Source organism: Octopus sinensis, linkage group LG17 (assembly GCF_006345805.1).
Source record: "Octopus sinensis linkage group LG17, ASM634580v1, whole genome shotgun sequence".
Classification (NCBI taxonomy): domain Eukaryota; kingdom Metazoa; phylum Mollusca; class Cephalopoda; order Octopoda; family Octopodidae; genus Octopus; species Octopus sinensis.
Window position 1 is genome coordinate 4633812 of NC_043013.1, and position 18238 is coordinate 4652049.

The 18238-nt window shown below is 36.1% G+C and overlaps 1 protein-coding gene across 1 annotated transcript in view; it reads left to right on the top strand.

Annotated features, from left to right (window-relative positions):
* The window catches only part of LOC115220894 (ubiquitin carboxyl-terminal hydrolase 43), a 52584-nt gene that overhangs the window by 9102 nt on the left and 25244 nt on the right, over nucleotides 1-18238 (top strand). The window contains exons 2-4 of the mRNA XM_029791091.2: nucleotides 2536-2868; nucleotides 9642-9892; nucleotides 14680-14797. Coding sequence (XP_029646951.1) covers nucleotides 2536-2868; nucleotides 9642-9892; nucleotides 14680-14797 — 702 coding nt within the window. The remainder of the gene's footprint in view (nucleotides 1-2535; nucleotides 2869-9641; nucleotides 9893-14679; nucleotides 14798-18238) is intronic.

Below are 18238 nucleotides of genomic sequence, written 5' to 3' on the forward strand. Positions count from 1 at the left end.
TTACTTAGCACATGTGATTTGAAGGAAGTGAGAGAGAAAGAGTGAGGTGTATATATGAAAAGATCTCTTGGGATCAACTGAGTTTTACTTTGGTTTATTTGTTTTCTGGGATCTTTTCGGTTTGAACGGCAGTTTTTAACATAATTTCTAGGTAACTAAAAAATTTTAAACTTCGTATACTGGTAGAATGTGTTTATAAAACATCTTTTTCTCTTGGCTTTATTGAGAAAATTCTATAGTTTGTAAGATATTTGTTGTTTTTTTTCTTCAATTTCTGCAATTTCAACCAATCACTGACATCTATTGAGGTAAAAAAAAAACATTCTGTGCCATATGAATATGTCCCTTGTTTAAGAAACAGATTGGGTTTATTTACATTTGTGAAGAAAAAAAAGATACCCTTCTCCCCACCCCTAACCCTAACCCTAAAACAGATTGAAATGCAATAGATCGATACTAGGGTCATAATTATGGGTGACAATTTCATATGACACCGCTAGAAAAAACTGCCATTCAAACCGAAAAGTTTTCTGTTTTATCTGTCAAGTATTTGTTTATTTTCTTGGTTGTTTATTTCGTATGTAGGGTGAAGCTGGGGGCTGTATTTGTCATAGATTGTGTGTAATTTTAAGTATGTGGTCCATTGTATTGTGCGTAAATGTGTCCATATACAGAGTTATGGTTGTGTATATGTGTCATTGTACCATAGTGTATATGTATGTCTATGTTTGTGCATTGTTCCTGGTATGTATATATGTATGTACATACGTATATATATGTATGTGCTTGCCATTATAAATTGTAAATATGTTAGTCACTGCATGTCTATTAAGGATTGACATTAATTTCTTGTATGCCATCTTATAGTTTGTTTTGACTTGATTGTAACCTAGATTATCTAGTATTTATCATTAATGGGTTTTAAATCTGATAGCTCTGAACAGTATTTTGTTACGTTGTCTTAATTTATATATTTATTTTATTACATCTCCACTTGTACTTATTTTACTTATTTTTTATTTATTCTATTGTTTTATTATTGTTATCTTTTTATACACAATATTTGATTCTTACTTTGTATATTATATATTTTTTTCAGTTTAGGTTTTGATTTTTTTTTTTATATAATTTCCAGATATATAAAAGTAACATTAAAGACTTATTATATATTTACTCTTTTACTCTTTTACTTGTTTCAGTCATTTGACTGCGGCCATGCTGGAGCACCGCCTTTAATCAAGCAACTCGACCTCGGGACTTATTCTTTTGTAAGCCCAGTACTTATTCTATCGGTCTCTTTTGCCAAACCGCTAAGTAACGGGGACATAAACACACCAGCATCGGTTGTCAAGCAATGCTAGGGGAACAAACACAGACACAAAAACATACACACACACATATATATATACATATACATATATACGACAGGCTTCTTTCAGTTTCCGTCTACCAAATCCACTCACAAGGCTTTGGTCGGCCCGAGGCTATAGTAGAAGACACTTGCCCAAGGTGCCACGCAGCGGGATTGAACCCGGAACCATGTGGTTGGTAAGCAAGTTACTTACCACACAGCCACTCCTGCTTGCTGATGAAATAGTTTTATGATTACATAAATTATTGAAAGGAACATGCATATGAAGGCTTGTCTGTCACCCACTGTTTATATACCTGATCTCATTCCTTATACTGTGAATCTCTCTTGTACTCACCCACACACTCTTACCTCTCTGTCACCTTACCTCTCTGACCCATTCCTATTTAATTACATCGTTATTTTATTCTCAATTCTTGCTTCAACTGGCAAAATAAGAACCAAGCAAGTCCCCTCACTGATTTCACTGCTGATTTGCTATGAATTTGCATCATTGTAGTAGATTCTGTATCAAAGTACTGAATACTTTTATCATTGTGTAACATTAATTGCAACAATTATTGGCAAATTTTCAGGTTTTCACATGCACGAAAATTTCTAATTAAGTTATGTGAAATATTTTAAATACTAGGCACAGGAGTGGCTGTGTGGTAAGTAGCTTGTTTACCAACCACATGGTTCCGGGTTCAGTCCCACTGTGTGGCACCTTGGGCAAGTGTCTTCTACTATAGCCTCGGGCCGACCAAAGCCTTCTGAGTGGATTTGGTAGACGGAAACTGAAAGAAGCCCGTCGTATGTATATATATATATATATATATGTGTGTGTGTGTGTGCGTGTATGTTTGTGTGTCTGTGTTTGTCCCCCTAGCATTGCTTGACAACTGATCCTGGTAGGTTTATGCCCCCGTCACTTAGCGGTTCGGCAAAAGAGACCAATAGAATAAGTACTGGGCTTACAAAGAATAAGTCCCGGAGTCGATTTGCTCGACTAAAGGCAGTGCTCCAGCATGGCCACAGTCAAATGACTGAAACAAGTAAAAGAGAGTAAAGAGTATATCAGCTACCTTTTAATTATAATGAATAAAATAAAACCATAATTTGCATTTTCTGTTTTTGAAATTCAAAAGTTTATAAAGTGGAACTATTCTGTTTTCTTATTTCAGGGCAAATTTTCATCTGAAAAAAGATCAATGGTCTCAGAATTATCACTGAGTAAGCAGACTATAATCTATCAAATGTTCCGGGGTTTGTACCAGTCGTCTTTAACGTGCTTAAAATGTAGAAGACAAAGCAATACCTATGATCCTTATTTGTGTCTATCTCTTCCTTTACCTCAGATCTGTAACAGGGCAATTTATATTATCATTGTGTATCTAGATCCAAATGTAACTTTAAAAAGAATTGGAATTCTAATGAAAAATACTGAAACTTTTGGAGATTTACGGAAATGCTTGTCACAGTTACCATCACACTATCCAGCCATTCCCAAATTGAAAGTAAGTACTATTGTTTCCTTTTATCAACTGTTTTATACCTTTGCAATTTTGGTGAATGTTGATATGTTCTACATCTTTTTATTCCCCATGGTGTGTAGGTTTAGACCTATTGCTTTGTGCATAATAACCTCAACCATGAAATGGAATAGATTATATGATTATAAAATAGTGAAAATATTTAAACTTAGTCATTTTACATTGATAAGATGCATAAGTTCTAATATTCTTTTCTTTATATGTAATTTCCATAGCTTCACTCTGACCCTCAGCATTAGCTAACAATGGTAGTTTGTGTTGCTTAGTCATTGTATATGGTGTGAAATAGTTTTCTTGTTGACTGTTTTATGGTGGTCACCATTTTACTGAAATATTCTAAGAGTTTTCATTTAACATTGATTGTTTTCAAAGCATGTCTCATTAGAACAATTAGACGGTAAGTTGTCATTTTGTCCCCATATCCTTCCTATCCATCCCTCACCACCTCCTCAATGATGGCTGTACTTCTTTATATAATGATTTTGTGTGCATGTGTATATATGTTGAATATATGTGTGAGATCATCATCATCATCATTGTTTAACGTCCGCTTTCCATGCTAGCATGGGTTGGACGATTTTGACTGAGGGCTGGTGAGCCAGATGGCTGTACCAGGCTCCACCCTTGATCTGGCAGAGTTTCAACAGCTGGATGCCCTTCCTAATGCCAACCACTCCGAGAGTGCAGTGGGTGCTTTTTACGTGCCACCAGCACGGAGGCCAGTCAGGCGGTACTGGCAATGACCTCGCTCGATATATATGTATATGTGTACATGTCTACATAGGAAGCACGTATGAGTGTGTGTTTGTGTACGTCTGTATGTTTATATATATATATATAGATGGCTATAGTGGTATAGGTGTGTATATACAGATTATTAGTCATGTGTGTTTATATGTCTGAATATATGTCATACACATACTCACCATTGATGTGCTTGGCAGGATTGAGGAAAATATGTAAGCTATTGAGAAATAAATAGCAGCTTTCATAAGTATGTTGAAAGACTCAACATCTGGTAACAGGTGCTTACAAACATCTTTTCAGAAATTTAAGCCACTATCTCAAACACCCCATCACACTTCCGAAGTCTGATTCCACGGGCTGCTGCATAGAATGTTGGATCAATGAAAGACCAGTCTAGTGAAGTTGTTGAGATGTTAGAGCACTGGCATGTAGATGTGTGCTGTGTATAAGAGGTGAAATGGAGAGAAACCTCTACAAAACTCCTCCTGGACAGGAAACAGCGGTACAAACTCTTATGGGTACATAACATTGAAGGCATACTTTTAGTAGAGAAATGGACAGATAAACTGATCAAAATAGTCAGTGTGTGACAGGGTTTGTTAAGTTATGATTAGTATATGATTATTCAGCGGTAACATTTACCTCAGCATACACTCCACATGTTGGATTGAAGGATCACTTCTATGAGTCCATCCTGAAAATTACTTTTGAATAAATAGTTCTTTTGCCAGTTGGATTATGCAAATCAGTCTTCTATAGGATATTGCAACTAATGAACATAACTCTGAAGATTACATGTTGATAGAATACACTTCCTTCCTAGCTGCATTTCTTGCATTGTAATAGATCATATGGAGTTCTAATTAAAACATTTCATGTTGTGTTATTTGAAATCGATCAACATTAATGGAAATTGTAGCTGTGATACCAGTGCCGGTGGCACGTAAGAGATCCATCCGAATGTGGCCATTGTCAGCACCGCCCCAACTGGCCTCCATGCCGGTGGCACGTAAAAAGCACCATCTGATCGTGGCCATTGCCAGCCTCACTAGGCCTCCGTGCCGGTGGCACGTAAAAAGCACCATCCGATCGTGGCCGTTTGCCAGCCTCGTCCGGCACGTAAAAAGCACCCACTACACTCACGGAGTGGTTGGCGTTAGGGAGGGAATCCAGCCGTAGAAACACTGCCAGATCAGACTGGGCCTGGTGCAGCCTTCTGGCTTCACAGACTCCAGTTGAACCGTCCAACCTATGCTAGCATGGAAAGCAGATGCTGAACGATGATGATGATGATATTTGTGTGTGAGTGAATGTTTTTCATATATATGTGTGTGTGTATGCGTATGCCTCTGTATGTATATGTTTAAATAAGCTATTAAAGGTGAAATTTGAAGTTCCAGTCAACATAATATGCCCAAAGTATTTTACTCTACTAACTTTATAGAGTCCTATACTATCGGTACATATTTTATTGTTTCCTTCAAGTCAATCAGCAATACCAAATAAAATACACATATTTGTGTGTGTATGTGTGTGTTTGGGTAATTATATTTTTATAGGTGCAGGAGTGGCTCTGTGGTAAGTAGCTTGTTTACCAACCACATGGTTCCGGGTTCAGTCCCACTGCTTGGCACTTTGGGCAAGTGTCTTCTACTATAGCCTCGGGCCGACCAAAGCCTTGTGAGTGGATTTGGTAGACGGAAACTCAAAGAAGCCCATCCTATATATGTATATATATATATGTGTGTGTGTGTGTGTTTTTGTGTCTGTGTTTGTCCCCCTAGCATTGCTTGACAACCGATGCTGGTGTGTTTACGTCCCCGTCACTTAGCGGCTCGGCAAAGAGACCGATTGAATAAGTACCGGGCTTACAAAGAATAAGTCCCGGGGTCGAGTTGCTCGACTAAAGGTGGTGCTCCAGCATGGCCGCAGTCAAATGACTGAAACAAGTAAAAGAGTAAAGAGTATATATGTACATACATTTAATTATAAACACACATTCATAGGAAACTACATTGGTTCAGTTATAACCAGTACACTTTATCCTCCCCTCCTGGACTCCCTACCATCGTTCCATTTCATTCTCTACCATATTCTTGATCTTTTGGACCAACTGTGTTCATTACTCTCTTCAGCCTTTCCTTCAGTACTGCCTGTCATCACTCTGTCATCACTCTATCTGCTATCATACCATTGCTCCTTTTCTCTCACACACTCCTATGTCATTGCTATATTTCCTGACTCATGTTGTTTTGTCTTTGCCCAGTCATATTACCTTCACTCATTCCCCATACCCAGTAAACTCTGTAAATTGTCAAAGGCATGGTATCTATCTAATGCTAGTGCCATGAAAACTAGCATCCAGTATATTATGTAGAGTGGTTGGTGTTAGAAAGGTATCCAGCTGTAGAAGCTAAGCCAAAAATGAATCATCTGAGCAAGACGTGATCCTCTGGACCATCGACATGAACACTACCCCTGAATGTTAAGTTAAGTTAAGTTAATTTTGTCTCAAAAAGCAAAAAGCAAGGCCATGTAGGGGGACATGGAGTTATGTACAGGGGGGTGTTCATGCAAAAAGTTCAGGCCATTTGTGGTCAAGGGAGACTTTGAACCAAGCGATCGTCAGCATCTTCACTATTTCATCCAGCAGCTTATTCCACGGATCCGCAACCCGGACGGAGAAAGCCCCTCTCGTTCGATTGAGATGAAATCGTCGCAAATAGAGCTTTTCGGAGTGACCCCGCAGCCGACGCTCTGGAGCAGGAGTGAAGAACAGCTCTTTCGAGAGGTTACACTTCCCGCTTATGATGTTGTGAGCAAGAATGAAATCACCATGGCGTCGTCGTTTTTCTAGAGAATAAAGGTCGAGCGTCTTCAGCCTTTCTTCATAAGACAAATGCTTGAGACCAAGAACCATGCAGGTAGCCAGCTTCTGGACTCTAAGGCAACTTGATCAGCTTATGCCTGCATGGAATGTGGATGTAAAATGATGATGATGATGGTTGTGGTGGCGGTGGCGGCGGTGTCGTCGTCATCACCATGTGTGTGTGTATACAAGCATTAGCGATGGCAGCTGTTGTATTCAAAGATTTTCAGTTTCTTCTTGACTGGGTGAGCCCTCTATGTTGATAGGATAGCCTGGGAAAGCCTTTCACCATATGAAGCAGACAGGAACCAAGATGGTAAGGAAGATCTAACAAATAGTATAGTTATTGTTGCATCATGCATTTTTTACATTTTCCTCAACTTTTCTTTTTCTTTTCTCTTTCAAACGGCCAATTTCAATGATAAAGTGATGCCAGTTGGAGCAGTGCTGAACTGCAGTTACTCATATTTTGTCTCAGTTTCAGCCAATGTAAGGCTTAACATTTGCTGGACTTTGTAATGTTGGAAATAGTATCCTCATGGTCTTTTCCCTGTGGTTAATTCACTGTAGAGAATTTAAGGAGTTCATTTCTCTTTCATTCTAACCACGTGTAACCGGTGCTTCATTATGGTAGATTCTATGTTTTAACTTTCGGATTTTTTGAGGATAGTATTATTGATTCTATAATCCTCCTATTTGATATTTAAGATGGCACTGACCTTTTGTTGATGGAAATGCTTCAGTTTTTTGCTGTCCTGCTGAATAAGTGTCCATATTTCACAACTGTATAACAAAACTGAAATTACGATGCTCTGATAAACCATTAGTTTTGTTTTTTGGGATTAGATGTTTGCTTTGAAAGACCCATTTTGCCAGTTTGCTTGCAAGACAGATCTTTAAGAGCTGAATGGGATGATCCAATTAAAAATTTCACATCCCTTACAGAAGTACAGTTGTTGGGAAGACTTCCAAGATAGGGAATGAGAGGAGGACTAGAGAATAAAGGAGGAATTCCTATATTAAGAATGAGTAGATGAAAAGAAGGAAAATAAAATGTGAATTTAAACCCACCAGTGCCATAGTTCTGAGTCTGAATACAATATAGTATTCCTTACACTTGTTTGAGTGTGAATCGCTAAAACATGATATGCAGAGATGTCAGATGCTGATAGGTGGTTAGTGGAATGGTTCATTTTATTAAAGTGCACGATGACACATTGGCTGGGTATACATAGTAGAATACTACAAATGTGTTTGTGAGAGCAGTCAGCAAGGCAGCAGCCCGTTGCACTGCAAAGTTTGCAAGTAATGTATTTATTGATGTTTGGTTGTAGTGCAGCAGAGATTTTGTGCTATGTGGTGGTACTACTACTTAGAACCAATAGTAGTAGTTGTAGCTTTATTGTAGAGACATGTGATGTTTATAGGTTCAGAGTGTAGGATTTAGAAGCTGTGAATGAGTGTGCATTTCAACAGGAGCTGGGGTTGAATAGGTGGAAGGCAAGGGAGAGGGAACATGTTTTGTAGGTGTGCATAAAGAGAGTAAGAGACAATTGACAAGGTTGATGGCCTGCGCATGGAAGAGTACAGTGTTAACAACTGGTCACAGAATAACCTTCATTGAAGAAGAAGAGGAGTTGCATTTCTTTTTTCACATTTTAATTCTGAATCAGTACTATAAAATCAACATCCTTCTTAGTACTCCACAAGAGGCAGACTCCCATTATGTTGCACTCTCCAGCTAGTTTTATCTCAGGTACAGGGTGATTTGGAACAATCTATGAAACAGATGTGACATCCATCAATTGGATATCAAATGTAAATGTGGAGGTATGAAAGACACCATACAAAACAACATAAATGCATTATCATCAATCTCTATAAGGTGGTTGGGCGTTAGGAAGGGCATCCAGCCATAAAAACTCTGCCAAAACAGTGAAGTCTAGTGCAGTCTTCTGCCAAGTCAGCCCCTGTCAAACCATCCAACCCATACCAGCAGGGAAAACAGTCATTAAATAATAATGAGGATGATGATAATGAAGAAGAGTATTTTTGTGAAAATACATAAGTCCTGTTTCAAACCAAGTAAAAAGTAGAAATAGAAAGGACATTCAGATGTTGGTATATTTACATCCCCATAACTTAGTGGTTCAGCTAAAGTTACTGATAGAATAAGTACTAGGCTTAAAAAAAATAAGTCCAGGGGTCAATTCTAAAACCCATTCAAGGCAGTGTCCCAGCATGGCCACAGTCAAATGATTGAAACAAGTAAAAGAAAAAAATTTACCATTGAAACAAATAAAATATAAAGCCAGATGTCAAAAGGCAGAATCAAAGCATGTATAGCAGGATTCAAAATAATTAGACTTGTACAAATTTATACAGGAGTGGCTGTGTGGTAAGTAGCTTGCTAACCAACCACATGGTTCTGGGTTCAGTCCCACTGCGTGGCATCTTGGGCAAGTGTCTTCTGCTATAGCCTCGGGCCGACCAATGCCTTGTGAGTGGATTTGGTAGACAGAAACTGAAAGAAGCCTGTCGTATCATCATCATCATCATTTAGCGTCCGCTTTCCATGCTAGCATGGGTTGGACGGTTCAACCAGGGTCTGTGAAGTTGGAAGGCTTCGTCAGGCCCAGTCAGATCTGGCAGTGTTTCTACGGCTGGATGCCCTTCCTAACGCCAACCACTCCGTGAGTGTAGTGGGTGCTTTTTACGTGCCACCTGCACGTATATATGTATATATATATATATGTATGTGTATATTTGTGTGTCTGTGTTTGTCCCCCTAGCATTGCTTGACAACCGATGCTGGTGTGTTTATGTCCCCGTCACTTAGCAGTTCGGCAAAAGAGACCGATAAAATAAGTACTGGGCTTACAAAGAATAAGTCCCGGGGTCGATTTGCTTGACTAAAGGCGGTGCTCCAGCATGGCCGCAGTCAAAATGACTGAAACAAGTAAAAGAGTAAAGAGTAAAAGAGTAATAAGATTATTAGTGTGAAGGCAGGTATTTATATATTTCTGCTTCTCTGGTATAATTTTGTCTTTTATACATGCATAATTATTTTGTGATTTATGCAAAAATTAGTTATGTTTACTAAAACACTTATTTATTTCAGTATCTCCTATGCCAAATTGATGATAATGGATATTGCAATTCATACAGCGATTCCAAATTATTATCTGATGTGGCTGAATCTGAAGATATTTACTTGTTTGAGCTACCAACTCCTGTATTTCAACCAGAAATATCTCTTACTTCAAATTTTCATGACCAACAAGACAGAAGGCACTCCTATGAAATGTCTTCAATAAATATTTTACTTGTTCATGCTGAACAAATAAACAGTACAGCAGTTAGTGGAAAATGGTTAGTAAATATTTTGCAAAAGTTGTCCATTTTCATTTTACTAATCTATATATATAAAATTCTCTCTCTCTCTCTCTCTCTCTCTCTCTCTCTCTCTCTCTCTCTCTCTCTCTCTCTCTCTCTCTCTCTCTCTCTCTCTCTCTCTCTCTCTCTCTCTCTCTCTCTCTCTCTCTCCATTCTCAAACAACTCCACCAAATCAAATCAAATTTTATTTGGTAATAGTATCAGGTTTGTGGTTTTGACATTTGTACTACCCCTTCCTATATCTATAAATAGAAAAAATTCTTTGTCTCCATCCAACCAAAAATAAAACCCCCCTCCCCACTGACAGATCTAAATAACAAAGTGAACTCAATGATAAAATCTACAGTCAGAGAGTGAATATACTACTATCATGTTCTTAAGAATGAAATCAACCTCTCTGTCTATATATCTACCCTCTTTATAATGTTGGCAAATGAAATAGGGATAAGAATGTGCATTGTCCGTTTGATTGGAAAATTCTATATGTGCCTGAAGATTGCTCGACATTTTAAAACTGGTGTAATACATACAGTGTTTAATAAAATGAAGTAACATGAAACAATTGTACTACTTTACCTTGGATATACTTGTTGCTTATTTTGATTTTATATATATATTCATTTTCCCAATATTGAGAAAGCAGCTATTTCTTCTTGGAACCATTCTAATTCATAATTAGCACTTGAATCTGAAGCATCATGATAAAACAATGATAACATTTATCTTGTTGATGAGAAAATAAAGCAAAACATACAGAAGTGCTAACTTCTATGTAAAATAAAACCTTCTCACTATCATCTGTGAGTAGTCTATGTATTACGTTATCTGTAGTACCATCTATTTGAACATAGCTGACATTTAACAACTTCTTTAGTTTTATATCCATCACCCAAGGATATATATTGATATATTATACACAGGTTGTAGAATCGGTTGCACCTCACTCTCATTAGACATATGTATACACACTACAAACGACATGACAATTTTTAACATGTCCATTCAGTTTGTAACAAAATCTAAACTGTCTAAATGTTTTATCTTATGCTAATGTGCGTGCTTGTCCATATAAATACATGTGCAAGGACAATGCCTCGCATTCTTTTCTGATAAGGTATACAATGGTGGCTTTTAAGTTAGCTATAGTAATACAGTTTCAAATAAAAGATAGCATGCAAAATGTTCATGAGCCAACTGCTTACTTTCAAAGAATTTATAGACAGATAATATCAGTAGTAAGGCTACGAAATATAACAGGCTTTCATATTGATTCCATCACTAAATTTACTCCAAACCTGGCAGCCAAGAGCTATAGTAGAAGACATTTCCCAAGGTATCATACAGCTGGATTGATCATATAGACACAGTTGTAAAGTGAATTTTTCAACCACACAACCATACCTATTCTTATATATGTATGAAGTCAAATAACTTTAGAAATGGAAAGTTAATTTCATGCCTATTTTGCACTTATTAACTCCTCTCTTCTTCTCATTTTATTACCTTATATTCACAGTCACAGAGCACAATAAATTCCTTTGTCAACCACAGAGTCTCTATATGGTTGGTTGGACTACAAGAAATAGCAACTGAATCTTGTTCAAATCATACTTTGCCTCCTTTTAAAATTCCAGATACAAACTTGGCTAGTAGAAATATGAGTCAGCCACAGCTGGATCAACTCTATACAAAGTAAAGTGATGTCCTACATTAGAGTACTAATTCAAATAGCTAGGACTTAGCACCTGTTATTTTTATGCAACATTACATACAATATTAAAAGAATCATGATTGACAAACTGTTAATTTCCAATGTTTAATAAAACTTTTCTTCTTTACCCTGTTGTATCCTTTCTACAATTTCCACTCCTACTACAATAATTCTGTTCATCAAAGCTGATAAGATAGCACTAACACAAAAATACTTAATGCTCCAATCTTTCTTGTTATTATTCATGCAGCTTTAATCTCCTAGACACAATCTTAAATTATATCCTTAATCCTCCCATTTTAGAATCACATCATTCTGGAACACCTGCTCTACTCATTTTTGGATTTGGTTTGCAACATTCTTTATATGGGTTCGTGTGTTGAAACATTCTGTTGTGTCTGGGGAGAGTCATTTTCTTTTTGTGCCCTATAATGTAACACACTCACCGGTAAAATTTCCACTTATTTCTTATTTTTATTTTCCTAAAATTTTCATTGTGTCATGCAACCTTAACCTTTTCAATACTGAAAAGGTTGCAAGATGCAACGAAAATTTTGGGAAAATAAAAATAAGAAATAAGTGGAAATTTTACCGGTGAGTGTGTTACATTATAGGGCACAAAAAGAAAATGACTCTCCTCAGACACAACAGAATATGCTCTACTCATGTTTTCTTTCAAACCCTGTATTCGAATTGAGTTTAAATCATTAACTTCATGTAGTTACCTTGATCACAAGTCTTGAAGGAAAAGGAAAAAAAGCAGCAGTTGATTCTGTTTCTTCTCCTCTCCCCTTCTTTTTCCATACCTTACTATTTATTGTCCTGAAGTGGAAATTGTTTATTAGAATTAGAAATATTTCTATATATTCTCTATTGTTAGGCTTTCTGTATTATTCACAACAAATTCAAATGTCAGATTTTTATGAAAAGCAATTTTTATGCAGTAGATATGAAATATTTAGACTCATTTTATCTCTTGTGTATATTTTCCTAAAACAGTGATTAGTTCTGATTCTATTCAATGAGAAATTACTTCATGTTTGATGTTTTTCTTTCTGTTTTGTTGATGAGATTTTCAATGCTTCCTTCTTCAAATCCAGCAGACTTCATTCTCTGACCATTTTGTTTCTTATTTCATAATATATAAGAAATTTTTCTACAGTATTTCAATTTAGATGAACATCTCTTCTAGTGAAGATCTCTCACTTGCTGTAGCTGCTGGGATTGACCATCTCTTTTGGCTAAGCAAGTTGATGCTAAGGGTAAACAGTGTGGAATTGGAGAAGTCCTAATCAATTAACGGATTTGAACTTTAAGAGGCAGGGGTGGAGTGGTAGTTAATGAGTTTTCTTGGTTACTTGACTCATTCTCTTTTGAGAGGCATAACCATAACTTTACACTCCAAAAATTCTTTGGTTTTTTGTCTGTTTAAGAATCAATTATTTCGTCATACATTTGTGACCTCTTCAATGGCACTTTCCATCCTCGTGTATGCTCCTGCTCTGCTTAGTCCATTCTGTTCTTCTATCAATTATTTCTTTATTCCTTAAAGTGGTGAAGCTGTTTCAAGCTTTATAATTACTCAGTATTTTTAGAGTCAGCTGCAGTTTCCAACTCTTAAGGAAAAGACAGTAAATATTATATTAAAGTCTGGAGACTAATAAATAATTATTCTTTTTAATTGAAAGAAATAATCATTTATTAATCAACATCACAAGTTTTTCTGTACTTTAAGAGAATATATCTTTTACTTTTTTTCCCCCCCATCTCAAAAGATTTCATTGTGTATTATTCTCATCTGAGTTTAAATGCTGCTGAGATTAACTTTGCTTTTCATCCTTTCAGAGTCAATAAACTAAGTACCAGTTGAGCACTGAAGTCAATGTAATCAACTTACCCTAAAATTACTGGTATTATGCTAAAATTTGAAATCATTATTTATTGATTCCACAGTTTCATTTCAAGGACATCACTGTTAGTATTATTTCATTGTTAAACTAGCTGGAATGTCATAATATCTTCTACACATCCTTAAAATATATTGTTCAAAAAACTGAGGTTATTACTTTTACCTGCAAATTGTTTCAACCTTATGCACTTTTGAGGTTCACTTAGAGTTTTTATTTGCCAAAATGTTGCCTCACTTTCAATTCACCCAGGGTAAAGGGTAAAAACCCCCTTCAGTCATGAATGACCATGAAATTGCAACTAGAAAGTTACCCTCCCAGGCACAAGTCCAGGCAAGGTTGTTTATGGAAGACCAGCAGTCACCAATGCATACCAACCTCCTCTTTCCATGCCACCAATGTTATCCAAGGGAAAAGCTGATACAGCTTGATACCAGTAGTGTTGCAACTCATTTCTACAGCTGAGTGGACTGGAGCAATGTGAAATAAAGTGTCTTGCTCAAGGACACAACATACAGCCTGGTCAAACTCACTACCTTATGATTGTGACCCCAACGCTCTAACCACTGAACCATATGCCCAATACCTGAATATCTGATGCTTTATTTGATGGGCATTATTTTATTTTGTTTTATTTTTAACTCGGTCTATCCTTAATATCTTTTCTCCCTTCTGTCTTTCTTAGACAGTGATTTGACAATCATTGCCTTATCAAGGAAACTCACTCCATTTGTTTACTGTGCAATTTCTTCCCATCAAACTCTTGGGTCCAAACCAGCTAATTGGTCAGGACATCCCAATTCTACACTGATTATTCTTAGTATGAGGTGTGTTCTCACCTTGGCTCATCTTAGCTAATCAAGTGATTTTTTCAATTTACCACCATTTCTCTCTCTCTGTCTCTCTCTCTCTCTCTCCCTCCCTTTCTCTCTTTTTCTCTTCTAGCTCTCTACTTTATGTCTCAAGTGATTGTATTTTGAGTTATTTCTTATTTATACATGCTTCTGTGTAGAAACATTATTTTGTCAAAAAGAAAAAAATTATGTTCATTTAAATGTATTTTTTTCTTGGAAGTGAATTAATATGTAATAACTAAATATTTAAAATATGACATTGGATTCTTGAAGTCTTATACTATTTTCAGCATCAGATTCTGTTGCCCTCACATCATCTCTGTTCTTCGAGACATAAGCTATCCAGATTTACAAAACAGGATATTGCAAAGCTTGGGACCAGCCTTGAAAGAAAATTTATCAAATTATGTAAGAATAAAAGTTCATATCTATTATCACATGATATCTATTATCACATGATATCTATTATCACATGTAAATTTTTATTCTGTTGGGATTATTTTTTTTCAATCCTTATTCATTTTAGCGATGCAAACGAATTTAATTGTAAAACATTTTTTTTTTTTAATTTATTAGTCTGAACAAAAGGAACAGTGCCCAACTTTATTTTCAAAACCTCCGAGCCTGAGAGATCAAGATGACTAGTTGAAGTTAGTGCGGTTAATGTTTAGTTTGAACTTTTTTCTGGAAAACAGAGACACAGGATTTTCTAAAGAATGAGGTTATTGGGGAGTATGAGACGGAGGGATTCAAAAGTGGTTTTTAGGTTGAACATTTATAAGATGTTTTATATATTTTTGATTTTTTTAACCCTTTTGTTACCATATTTATTTTGGGATGCTCTGTGTTTCTTTCAATTAATTTTAAATATAACAAATAATTTAGTAAAATAACTTGGTTATCATTCAGCTAGTGTCAGGAACATAAATTGTGACTAAGGTTTGGTGGAAGATTTTAATTCAAAATTTATGAAAACAAGACATTTATACTACAGAGCCAGAGGTGGTTTTGGCCGGGTTGGTATCAAAAGGGTTAAATTATGCTCAGGAGTAGGTTGGGCAAACTCAGTTACCTAGATTTTTTTTTCCTTAAGATATGTAGTGCTGTTAAAGTAGACCGAGTTCTCATGTGTCTTTTGTTCCTGTTCATTCAAAACAGATCTGCTTGCCTAGTATGGTGTTGAGCTTATATGTAACTGAAGCCTATGTCTGGAAGGGAAGGGAAAATATCCATCGGAACTATGACTTAGTTGCATCAATAAATAAAACTTTGATGTAAAGAAAAAGTATGAAGAAAATCTAATTGAGTATTGAAAGAGTTGGAGTTTTAAAGAAATGTATCAACGTTGCCAGCGCCGCCCTGACTGGCCTCCGTGCCGGTGGCACATAAAAAGCACCATCCAGTTGTGGTCATTGCCAGCCTCGCCTGGCACGTAAAAAGCACCATCCGATCGTGGCCGTTTGCCAGCCTCGTCTGGCACCTGTGCAGGTGGCACGTAAAAAGCACCCACTACACTCTCGGAGTGGTTGGCATTAGGAAGGGCATCCAACTGTAGAAACACTGCCAGATCAGACTGGGCCTGGTGCAGCCTACTGGCTCCCCAGACCCCAGTTGAACCGTCCAACCCATGCTAGCATGGAAAACGGACGTTAAATGATGATGATGAAATGGAAGGTGGAGTAACGCTTGAAACAACTAATTAATGACACTGTATTTTGGAAATTCTTATGTCAAACAAAATGAAAGATTTTGTTAATGTTCTCAAATAGTATGGAATGTAAAAGTATCCAATGGATCTAGCTTTGCTCACTAAGAAGATAAAAGTAACTGGAGGTAGTACAAGCAATTTACAGAAGACTACTGAGAATGCAAGATGGTGCATTGATAGATGTAGTTGAGCCATTGACAATGAAATGAATTGGTGTAAAGGCTACAGTATATATTTTAAACTTAAATTACCTTTGTTGAAAATAACACTATTATCACAGTATGGACAATCATAGTCCTTAGGAAAGATTACTTTCAACCAAAATCCATGGCTGCTGTTGCTTCCTGAATACAGAGGTTACTTTTTCACAAAGAAATTGCAGTGAAGATCAGTTGAAATAGGAAAGGCCTATTGTAGAAGGGTCTTAAGTGATTTCACTTAGAAGTGATTTCACTTAGAAGTAAATGATAAATGGGATTTAGTGTTGGTGAAACAAGGTTTCAAAGTTGGGTGCTTAGCTTTTTAGACTGGTTACTAGAAAAATTTACTGTGGAAAAGTTAGGGATTAACTAGATGGGATTCATATCCTGGTTATTTTTCATGATTTTTACTTAAATGTTGTGCCACTGATTCGAGTATATAGTTTTTTTTGTCTTTTAGTGTAATTGAAGTATTACATAGCATTCATAACATTTTATCTTTACATGCACTGGAATAGCATTGTTGAGTATGATGCTATTTGCTTCTAGATAGGCACCTCATAAATCTGTATTGCTTACAGGATAGAATCGGTTAAAATGCAGGGGAGAAGAGGATTTGAGATAATAGAAGGCAACAAATTGCCTGTAATACTCTAAATGCTTTCAAATGTTGTGTTCTAGGACCTAGATAGGGTCCTTGGATTTCTTAAGTTATTGGATAGATCTCAAATATTCAAAGAATTTTGCTCTCACTCCCTTATTACAATTGTAATACTTCCCAAGATGTTACAAGTTACTTTTATATAATTTATTTTCATGCATATTTAAACAGGTTTTGATATTGCAGAGTTTAGCACTGATTAGTATTCTCCAACATTTTTGACATTCTTATATTTTTGTATCTAAAAATTCTGCTTCATTTATCATTTTTGAAGGAAGGCAGTCTAAAGTTTAATCTTGTATACTTGTGGAAAGGAGAATTTGTTTTACTTAATTTGAAGTTAAAACTTTTTCTAATTAAAAGAAAGAGAAATATATTTCTGTGATCATTGTAGACCTCCAAGACTGATGGATGTTCAGCATGAGCCTTCGTAGGTTCTTATTCTTTTATTCTTTTACTTGCTTCAGTCATTTGACTGTGGCCATGCTGGATCACCACCTTTAGTCAAAGAAATAATCCCCAGGATTTATTCTTTGTAAGCCTAGTACAAAGGAACGAAATGAAAAAATGAAAACATTTTACCATCTACTTTCCTGGACCAATTGGTTTCTGATTTTAGTATAGCAAGCAAATACCATTTACCCGCTAGGTGAAATCTTTCTCAACAGGTACACCTTAGATTAAATATATAAACACAAGGTGATCAACTATGTGCCTCTTGTTTATACATCCTAATTTTTTAAAAATCTATTGCGCAGACACAGCCCTTCACTAGCAATAAAAAAATGCCAACTTTTAAAAACTGAAAATTATCCAAAAACTTACAATACTTAATCATGTCAAAGGGAAATGGAAATTAATTAAAATTTCCATTTAGTCCAAAGACCATGTATTACTCGTAAAATACAGTGTGCATTTAAGTGCATAAGGAATCCACTCATGGGATTCGACACGCTAGAAAGAACAGCTAGGTTCTATAACCACAAAATTAGGGATAAAATTCAACAGGAACGAAATGGTAAAGTATTTTTATTTTTTTCATTTCGTTCCTGTCGAATTTTATCCCTAATTTGGTGGTTATAGAACCTAGCTGTTCTTTCTAGCATGTTGAATCCCACGAGTGGATTCCTTATGCATTTAAATATATACATATACACATACATACATATATATATATATATATATATATATATTTTTATATATACATACATTTATATATATATATTTAAACTGGTTTTGTAGTGGACTGTCGGTTGTAGTTGAATGTCTTCATAGTGTAT